This window comes from Anneissia japonica, unplaced genomic scaffold (assembly GCF_011630105.1).
Source record: "Anneissia japonica isolate Jap-2015-1 unplaced genomic scaffold, ASM1163010v1 scaffold287800_len1627635_cov199, whole genome shotgun sequence".
Taxonomy (NCBI): Eukaryota; Metazoa; Echinodermata; class Crinoidea; order Comatulida; family Comatulidae; genus Anneissia; species Anneissia japonica.
The window spans coordinates 787,608-798,419 of record NW_022731299.1 but is presented as its reverse complement, the minus strand read 5'-3'; the positions used below and the strand labels follow the sequence as shown (position 1 = coordinate 798,419).

General features: G+C 36.1%; 1 protein-coding gene across 2 annotated transcripts in view; it reads left to right on the top strand.

The window, feature by feature from the left end:
* Positions 1 to 10,812, top strand: part of LOC117115311 (centrosomal protein of 128 kDa-like) — an 84,808-nt gene that overhangs the window by 25,313 nt on the left and 48,683 nt on the right. Inside the window, exons 1-4 of one of the 2 annotated variants that reach the window (XM_033259052.1) lie at positions 2,096 to 2,222; positions 3,225 to 3,410; positions 3,956 to 4,042; positions 10,337 to 10,495. In XM_033259052.1, the coding sequence (XP_033114943.1) occupies positions 3,258 to 3,410; positions 3,956 to 4,042; positions 10,337 to 10,495 (399 nt within the window). In that variant the 5' untranslated portion in view covers positions 2,096 to 2,222; positions 3,225 to 3,257. Of the gene's footprint in view, positions 1 to 2,095; positions 2,223 to 3,224; positions 3,411 to 3,955; positions 4,043 to 10,336; positions 10,496 to 10,812 lie in introns of those variants that run through there. The other variant, XM_033259051.1, reaches the window with a different exon arrangement.

Genomic DNA, 10,812 nt, shown 5'->3' with positions numbered 1-10,812 from the left:
AGATCACCACTTCCAAGACTTCCTTATCCAAACCAGCAAACATATCTTTTTGAAAGATTGATTCTTCAAAAATGCCTTCGACTTATTATATTATTGTTATTGAATATTTTCGCCAGTCCTAATTTTTAAATTTTCTGCTCGCGACGATCATTCTCATCAGTTGGCTGTGTCTCGTTACCAGCTCGTTATGGTTGAGTGAATCAGCTGACTCCCTGTCTAGTGCAAATTTCCGAATCGTTATTTTACACATAATTGAGACATTTTCATAAGTGAAAACCCATATAAATGAAAAAAACGGCCAAATTTACATTGGAATATCTAATGTTTGACACGATTTTTTATGGGGTTACCGAATGCAAGCCTTTGAAAGTCGGTACATTTTAGGAACACTAGCTCAAAACCCTGTAGCACCAGTTTTTTTCACGAGCCTCGTTTTCGAATACCGCGCTCCAAAATCGAGTGCCGTCACCGTCATTGTGGTCGCCCATCCCTCTATTTTAAATTAAAAATCAATCGTTTCATCCCCGCACCCCCCTTTAACGACTGAAAGTGGATGGAGCAGGTAGATAGGTGTAGGAAGAAAGGACAACAGCGCCTCTCCTTTATAAGTAGATTACGATAGTTTGGTAAGTTGTACCGTAATGGGTCCATTTTATTAATTAGTTATCAGTGTCGTAATTCAGTCATTTTTAGTTTGGTATGAATATGCTAATTATGATGATAAAGAAGTTTTAAATAGAATTGTCAAACGTGCTTCTCGAACAATCGGTATACAACATCCTTCATTAGACACTCTGTATAATCAACGTATCATCAATAAGGCAACGTCCATTATCAGTGACCCTTTTCATCCTGGTAATTCTCATTTTTGCCTCATGCCATCTGGTGAACGTTACAAAACTCCATGTGCATCTCGTACAAGATCAAGAGCTTCATTCTTTCCGTCTGTCATCAAAGCTATAAATGCGTGGTTGGTATCCAGAAATTAAATGTTTGTCTCCCTGTATAGTAGTTATTCATGTTAATTAAATTATTTATATTGTGTTTATCGAGACGATACTATTTCATTGTATGTTTACATGCACATTTGACAATAAATTTAATCCGTATCTGTATGACAGCCGCTGTCATCTTTTACTCAAGCAAATCTTAAGAGCGAGGCTTGCATGATCAATCACAAGTGGGTGCGAGTATTGGGCGATTTGGAACTGTCTATTTTCCAACACGGTATAATTTTTTTTTTTAGTACGACGACTGTAGATTTGAGAAATTATTCATCATTTCTGATAATGACATGCTTAATGTCGAAATATTTAATCCCAAGATGATGGCGTGCATTTTAATACTTATCATACTGTACTATCTTAAAGGCATGTTGTACGAGAAGTTTTCACCGAGTATACAATGGACTTGTTTCCGGGCTTGTTTATTCAATATTCCAGCTGATTTTGGTTTAAAATAACTAGTTTTATGCATGAAATCCACGTAAATTCAAATAATAAAGGTTGTTTTATCAAATGTGTATGTTTATGCTTTAGTTGCATTCAACATCAAGTCTTCGTATGTTTTGTTTGCATTCCATTCCAACTCTAACGTTAATAAAATCGTGCTATTGGTACTCATGCTTCATAGAGTTGCAGTCTTACAATACAGACATTTTATGCCGTTCAACCTAACAAACTTGAAGGCTAGCTGTGCGCCAAGAGTTACTACAGCTGGTATTTACAGACTATATGAATGCGAATTTGTGTTGTAAACATACCGTGAACCAGGGCCTAGGCTAGAAAAGTAAAAAGTATGATAAATAAATTAAATATTTAAGATTCTTCGTTATTACAGATATAGAAATTACATTTTTGTTTCTAAAATGAGGAGCAGCATTTTTTAATCGGGTCTAAAAAATTGTTAATTTCTTAATTGAAATTCCTCAACGAATGGAGTAATTTGGGAGTTTTTCAAGCTCGTTACAAATTAAAATAGGGTTTTTTAAATGTTATATAATTTTAACAGTAATATTATAGTGAAGTGTGTAAATTGTTTCCTTGTTTTGGATCCCCTTCCAGATCCAGTCAGGCGGTCTAGTAAGCACCGTTAACTACTGATCAGTGTAATCCTTTTCAGCCTGCTGAGTTTATATCAGGGATTAGTAGATCTTGGTTGAACTCCGGGTGTATTGGCAAGAAAGCTTAAGGAGTTGTACACGTAATGATGGGATCAGAGAGGTAGTACTGTACACTAAATTGGTATTTATCTTATCTTTCAGAAATTTTGTTGGATTGGAGCCAAAACTCCAACTTGCACTCGAAAGAAATTCAAAATAACGATCATAATAATGTACAGTACTATACATACTTGTTAATGTGTATAGAAACTTTATTCTCTCTTTCTAGGTCAATAATATATGACTTACCTTCTAGCTTACGAAGAAACACAGCCCAGCAGGCGCCGCAACAGGGCGAGTAATGCAATGTTTTTCACTCGATCCATGTGCTTGTGGCATCAAGATACCCTGTACGGAATAACCTGGAAACTAGGGGTTCACAACTTTTTAAAAGAAGAGCGCTGATTGGCTGTAGACACGGCGTTTGGACTTCTTTTTTTTTGTATGCAATACGATTGTTCTATGCCTGCATTTATGAAATGAATATTAAAGTTAAAAAGAAAATGTGGGTGTCAGTGTCTTAATTTATTGGGGAAATAATGAAATGGTAGATTTGATAAATAAAATCCATTCATAATTAGAGGGTTCATTAAATTACAATATGAGGGTGGTGTATTCAGAGATGAATAGATCATGCGCCTATCGATATGCCGACAACTTACGCATCGGACGGAGTTTTCTCACGGCTGCAGACATGAAGTATGATCACTGTGTTGAATATTGGTGTATTCAAAGTGCACTATCTGTGTTTTGTATTGTAGAAGAGATCGATGACAGTGTGCAGCAAACCGTGAATAAACTATAGCCCGCGCCTAACGATTAATTCTTGACACGGGTGTCTGTTTTGATTAAGAAATAGGAACTTTATTTATGACAACAATGACATGATTTGATGTTCGTAAAATCGGGGTTCGTAAATGAGGGGTTCTACTGCATCACAGTATAAAAAAATAATTAAATATCAAGGATTAGATTGGATATTAAAAACATAGGATAATTTTGGAAGAATTGCGAGACTGTTAGATTCGATGAGAATTATTTTTTCCTTTTTTTTTTTCGTCAGTAAAAACAAAGTATGAAGTCATTCTGAAGAGAAATGTCAAGTAGTGAATCTGAAACTTCCGACCGGCCTTATGTGGGACGAAGTCGCCGTGTACTTCCAACTCCTCCAAGGAGAAGACAAAGAATTTCCTCTTCCTCATCATCAATTGGTTCAGATCAAGTAAAAAAACTAACATCAACTTTACGAGTATGTACCAATTCTTTTTTAAATTAAACTACCGTTTTGACTAACTTCATTGATCAGGGGCAGATTTAGGAAGGCCGTAAGAAAAAAAAATGAAAGAAAGAAAGAAAAAGAAAAAATTGATCACTCAAAACGCATCAGAGTTAATATTTTTAATATTAATTAAAAGACCTTGTTAACTCATTTTGTTTTTTTGTTTTTTTATATCTGCTGCACTTACTGTAAAAGAAATGGAGAGGGCACTTTTTTCTTCTTATTACAAAGTTTGCCTCACACACCCTCGTACAGTTATATGACTTGGCCTAGGTCAATGCCCACACAGAATGCTCTGTTGCTTGCAATTATTTTGTGCCAGATTCTTTTTGTAATTGTGGCTTGTAATATTAAATAACAGCACTTCAAAAAAAGAATGTGAAACTCTTTTTTTGGCCTTATACCTTGTGCACTTTTTTGTAGAATGATCCTTTTGTATTCTTTAAATGTAACCATTAATGTTGGTAATCATTGTAAACTCTAATGAGTAAATTACTATGAATTATGTTTTCTAGGATGCTGATAAGAATCTGTATTCTGTTGATCATATGCTGAACAGCTACAGAGGTTCCTCCAACCAACAGATGTCAGCCATTAATAGGGTACAGTATTTGTTATGCTGTGAATAGGCGTATATAGTAGCGTTGTTAATGTTAAATGTGTTCTGAGCAATTGCTTTCTTAATACAGCAATGTCTCTCAAACAAAACAAAAAAAACCATCAGAATTCAGAATAATGCTAGGCATCAGCAAATATGGGAGATAATGACATCCACATGCTTTAAGCCGTCTTCAACGAGTAGATTGAGGTGGGGGGGGGGAGTGGGCCACCCCAGGGTGCCCCCTTGTGGAAAGTTAAAAAAAAACAAGAAAGAACGAAAAATAAAAAATGGATCACCCAAAACGCATCAGAGGTTATTTTCGGGTGTCTAGAACACAACATTTTTATGGGGGAATGCCCCCAGACCCTCTATGGCCCTGTTATCAATTGGCCCTACTTTTAATAATATCCTGACGACAAAATCGAAAAGGGTTCAGTGTTGAAGAATATAAAAGTTTACATTTCAGTTTTCACGGACGAGAATTATTTGACTTTATTATTATTATTACTTTATTGTGAACAAGGATATTTTGCATACCCATGTATAAACAGTTTATGTCCAGTTGATTTGGACAGCGGACTAATTAATTACCTAAGCATCCTTGTGCTGAGGTTAGCGCATCTTAGGCAAGGATCGAGGATCTGAACCTGCCTTGAGAGGGACAAGACATGTCCGGCAGAGTAGAAGATAGATCGTTTGTTATGAAGACAAGCACTGTAAACATAACACAGTTACTTTTAGATACTTGGGGTGTGTTTTTTTTTTTTTTTTTTGCAAATTTTGTTCGTTTAATTTAATTCAAGTTGTGTTCCAATGAACGTCTAAACAACTTATCATGTCCTTTGACTATTTGTGACTCGTGACAAATTTTGGTGCAGCGGTGGGATGCAACTGGATCTGAATTGAACTGAGCAAGTGCGACAAGTCAAGTACTGATGCTACGAACTGTTGGTGGCGGATACAGGCAGACAGATTTGGCTTTCATCGAATACAAGACCTCTGGATGCTTATTTACATATAAATTATTATAATGATTGTTTTATTTTTAATTAACATGTTATGTTTATTGATTGATTGATTTATTTGATTGACTCCAATGATTTGATTTTATATATACATTGATTTTTTTCTTAATTGTGCTGTACCATGTTTGCATTATGCATAGTTTCTTTGCAAAAATGGCTCAGATGGATGAGATACACGCGCTTACAACAGTGCTGTAAGGATTAAGTACACAGCGTGGTGGTCCTCCTGTTAAGCTCTGCAAATTCAGAGGTTCTGTTGGCGAGCCTGGTGATTTTTCATTGAAGGAGTGGCTAGACAACTTCAACAGTTACGCCATTCATTACAATTTGGCTAGAGAAGACAAAGCCAACTCACTGTTAGCTCATCTAGGTGGGGCAGCGAAGGAAGAGATCCTGTGCTATGGCGATGATATTAAGAAGGACAGTGCTTAAATTACAGAGAAGTTAGAAGCCTTATTTGAACCGATTAACACAGTACAATCTATGAGGTAGCTATGGAATCTCAAGCCAGCAACTTGGCAGCTATGGTTAGTATCTCCATCACTCGTCATCATTATCATCGTCGTCGTCATCATCATTATCGTCCTATGATTATATCATAAGTTTTCTGGTTATCTAAATATATAAAAAAAACATGCTCTAGGTAGGATCTCTTGACATCTGTAGATGTCATTCAAACAATGTACACATCCCTCTCCCACTCACCCTATTACAGAAGATGGATAGCTACCCCTGATTTTCAGTGCTCTATTAGTATAGCTGTAACTTTATCATTTGCCTTCAATAAACCAGGAATTGACAAAGTGATTAAAACTGCTTATTAAAGATAATCGGTAAAAACTGTACCTACCAAAAGGAAACAAGTCACATGAGACTTGTGGTGTTATTTAATTAAGTGATAGTACATTCTCATCCAGAGCGTGAAAATCAAGTTATAAATGTCTCAAGCTGAATCCGACAAGTTAAATTTAATTAAAATTGTACCAGTCTTTTAACTTGTATTCCAAACATAAATATTTAGTTTACTTTCTGCTGTAGATTTTAATAATGCCCTGTGAAGAACATTTTCACTGAGAGGGCTACCCTACTGACAGAGAATGAAATTGAATTAAAATGTTGGAGATTATGATAGTTTTTATCAACCCAAACACTAAATATATATGGCCTGTTTGGGTTTCATTTTCTTTAAATGGTCACAGTATTATATTGGTACTTTTACTTACTGCCCTCCAAGTTCTCAGGAAGAATATTTGAATCAGCTGTGCAAATCTGTCCAGGATGTATTCATTCATAATCATCATCATCATCATCATCTTTTAAAGTCTTTTTACCCTGCATGCGAGGGTTAGACTGTTCGGAGGCTGTGCAGTTAGCTGTAAGGTGGCTGTATCTTGTGAGACCTGGTTGTACGATCTGCGGCAACTTCTAGGTTGAGGTTTAACTTGCGAAGGTCCCCTCTTACATCCTGCTATGACTTAAGTGGGCAACCTTGTGGACGAGGTCCGTCAACATGAAATTCTGTGATGTGCCTTGGCCATTTGTCAGCCGTACCAATGGAGGCGGCTGTTCTGTCACAGATTCTGGTTGCGCAGATTAGCGAATAATTGCATGATCGGCTCAGCATAGACATTTTAAGTCCTCTTGTTGTTTTGCTGGCATAGGTAAGAATGCTGCAGATGCATGTATCGTACATGCGGCCACTGGTAGAAAAGCTTATGGCCTTGTTTGTAAGTATTGGGAGCAGTGAAACCCTTTCTATGCAGATGTTATACGCTCGTTTAGTGCATCAGCACAACCACCAGACTGACCAATGACGTCACCGAGGTGACAGAAGGAGCTTACAATTTCCACTGCATCACTGCCAATCAGAATGCTATTTTTGACATCGTCACTTTCACGTTGCATTTATCCAGAACAGATTTTACATTGAAACAGATCATCAGGTTTGAGACGTGTCAGATACTCCAGACTCAAATAGAACAACGCGTAAATATGATAATCAATGTTCACTAATTTAATAAGCATTTAAGCCAAGCCACAATACGAACAAACTGTACATTGTACTGCCATGCACTGTGATACCATGTGAGCAAGTAAGAGCTAATAACTGCTTTACCCACTCTATAAGTAAAAAGCAACACTTGTATGCAAATGTGATTATTAGACCATACCAAATTGATTGTTTGTTCGAACATTATAACAAGAACTCAATCTTGTGGATAGGTGGGGACTTCAACCTACAGTACCTGACATAAATTAGAATAGCTACTCTCTGTACACAATACCCTGAATCTCTCGGCAACAACCTTATCACCATGATAAGTGAAACAGGATTAGAACAGGTTGTCACTTTTTCAACTAGACGGGACAACACAATTGATCTCTTCCTTGCAAACCGACCATCATGCATCAACAACTATCAACCCATCCCAGCCATTAGTTCATAAGCCAAGAAAAAGGAAAATCTATCTATGGAACAAGGCAGATTTAGTTCAAGTGAAGGTAATAAAATGATGGATGGCTTCCTAAGGAATTAAGAAATGTGGACTGCAATAGAATCTCGACTCACCCAAATTCTTGACCTTGTTCCATCAAAATACACGACCAACCGATCCAACCAACCGTGGGTCACACGCAACATCAAACGCTTAAGTAGACAAAAGCATCATGGATATCAAAGCTCGTCACTGCCGTCAAAGGCACAAGTGCCAATGGACAAGGTACCACAAACTCAAAAAACGCATGCAGAAATTATGCAAACAGGCTTATAACGTCTACATTAACAAAATTACATGTCTAGACCTGAGGCCCAACCCCAAACGATACTAGAGCCATGTATCCAACAAACAGTGCGACAAAAATGGCATTTCACCCCCACATGGACCAAACCTACCAGGTATAAATTGGTCTACTCTGCCGCCCACAACATATAATATTTACGAACAATTTTTTCTATTTTTAAATCAATTTTATCTTATACAATGTAATAATTTTAAAATTCACAAGGAATAATGTTTTAGATTTAGTTTTATGTAGTAGGGATATCACTACGGTTACATGTGGGGATGATTTATTTGAATCTGACCATAGTGCTGTCTGTTTTACATACGGCTATGGTATTCGGGTAACGGGATCAAAATAATAACAAAAATAGAGTACTATATAATTATAAGAAAGTAAATGAAGTTAGTCTCGTTAACACACTCTCTCATATCCCATGGGACTTGCAAACGTGCCATACTCTCGATGAATCTGTCGACATGTTTTATAAGTTTATTCATGCTGTAATTAAGAACATTGTACCTACCATTAAGCCCAAGCGTAACCACCATGGTTTGATAATGAACTGCATATTCTTCTAATATATAGTTGTAAATGTTTCACCACAAAAAATTCTGGATTTTCCACTTATCATTTTAGGGGGTAATCATAGGTCAAAATGTCGTTCAGGAGAAAAAAAAAACACAAAAATGCATCATTTTCATGGTGACCTTTGACCCTGTGGAAAGTACTCGTTAAAACTCGCACCATGAATTCATTTATATGATGATCATATGTTCCAAATATCAGTTTGGTGTCTTTACCCCTTCATGTTTAAAAAAGCGATTTGAAAAGGGGTATATTTTTCAATTTTTGACTATCTGTGCATAAATGTGACATCATTAATTTTTGAATAACGATAATATATTAACAGCAATCTGCCTAGAACGTTGAAACTCATAATTCTAAAACAAGTTTATGTGCATATTGCAGGCATGCAGTTCCTTAAGGTATACAGTGTTTAATTAGTAAGATATTGTGCCCCAAAAACGGCCAAAGTGCAAGAATTGCACAATAAAATTGTGTCACTAGTGATTTCAAATGAGTGTAATATTATTCGGGTACAGTCTAGTACCACTCATTACGATGCAAGTCTATTACAGGAAGATCTGGATAGGTTAGAGCAATGGTCCTTAGCATGAAGCATGTCTCTTAGTTTAAGTAAGTGCAAGACATTAACGATTACTCTTAAAAATAATAAAATTTTATTTCCTTGCTGTATTAATGATCATGTTTTAGACTATGTTAATGGCCACAATGATTTAGGAGTTATTTTAGATAATAAGTTGAATTTTAATTTTAACATATTTGTAGTAAAGCCAATAGAATGCTGGGTTTGATCAAACGTAATTGTTGGAAGATTAGGAATAAAAGTGCATTATTTAAATTATATTTTACATTAGTTAGACCACAACTTGGTGACTTATGTGCTCATCAGCATGAAGAGGATTAAGTAAGTAAGTAAGACCACAACTTGATATGGGTAGCATTTTATATAATGGAGTGTGCAATACTCAAGCTGCTAAATTGGAAGTTATTCAGCATATTTTTAAGGTTTGCATGCAGAGTATGTGATGTTCCCAAGCATAGTTTGTCTCCCTACATTAGAAAATAGGCATTTATATCTTGACTGTGTATATTTCTATATAAACTGTGTTAATAATTACTACGGCCCTTTTTTACATTCTCTGTTTGGACTCTGTCAAATCAAGGCGTTGTGGTAAGGTTACATCTTCTCTTTTTCATATTCCTCTAAACATGGTTTTAACATCAGACTTCCTACCACCTTCAGTTCAATTAGGTTTATTTTAAACTGAAGTTAGAAGTTGTTTGTATGTTTAGGCTTTGGCTGACTTTTTTTTATCCGTGTTTTGTATTTCTTTATTTTGTCACTGTTACATGTATTCCATTCTTTTAAAGGTGGGCATCCCACTGTTGGATGTGAATTGAAATAAAATAAAAATTTAAAAAAAAAAAGATTGCTTTGAATTGATTGATGATTGGCTCAAAGCTTGTATCTGGTAGTAGAGATTGGGTCACTCAATTTCTCAAGGTTCATTCTAAACACACAGCTGAGAGTGAGATCAGCAGACGTAGACCTGGCTTGCACCATCCTAATTGGCTAAAAGTAGACCACAGCTGAAAGTGTCACTTTTAGATAACATGCTCTGATAATATGTGAAGTTTTAAAAATAAAGTTTGGTAACGGTTGTATGAAATTAAGGTTTTCATGTCTCATTTCATGCTCTGATGTTAATTTAATATTAGAAAAAAAAAAAAAAGAAGAAGAAAAGTACAGATTTTTGTGTAGGACGTCACCAGTTTAGGCCTATACCCGAAGAAGTATGATAATGTTATCTTTATGTGCTAAGACTTGCAATATTAGCTACTCCAAATATTTTTGGTGTATTGTTATGGCACACTTGCTGTTCATTCTTTAAAAATCATAGCTTCGAGACAGTTTGGTTAAAACAACCAATCAACTGAGAGATGAAAGGCTAGCAGCTGCTGAAGCAAGAGGAAGCAGGGGACCAATGAGAACAAGTGACCTGGATGAAGACCACGAACAAAGGACATATCAACCGACAAGTCCACTAAAGGAATACAAAGTAAGATAACAGTATAATGGTAAGTTTTTCATAGCTAAAATTATTATGAAAACCTTGTAAGATGATTGACTGATACATTGATAATTTTCATATACAATGCTTTGAAAGTTATCAGCCATACCCTTAGAGCAGCTTTAGCTTAGTAAACTCAAAGTGGGTACTGAACTGTGGAGATGTTTGGTACCCAGTTCCATTCCATCTGTAAGTTTTAATAGCACCATCTTTCGGATAAGCCGCTGGTCCTGTGAGCAGTATGGTCCAAGTGCATGCTAAAATATGCAGTGCATCCTTAAAAACGAGTAGGGGATTGTCTCCAG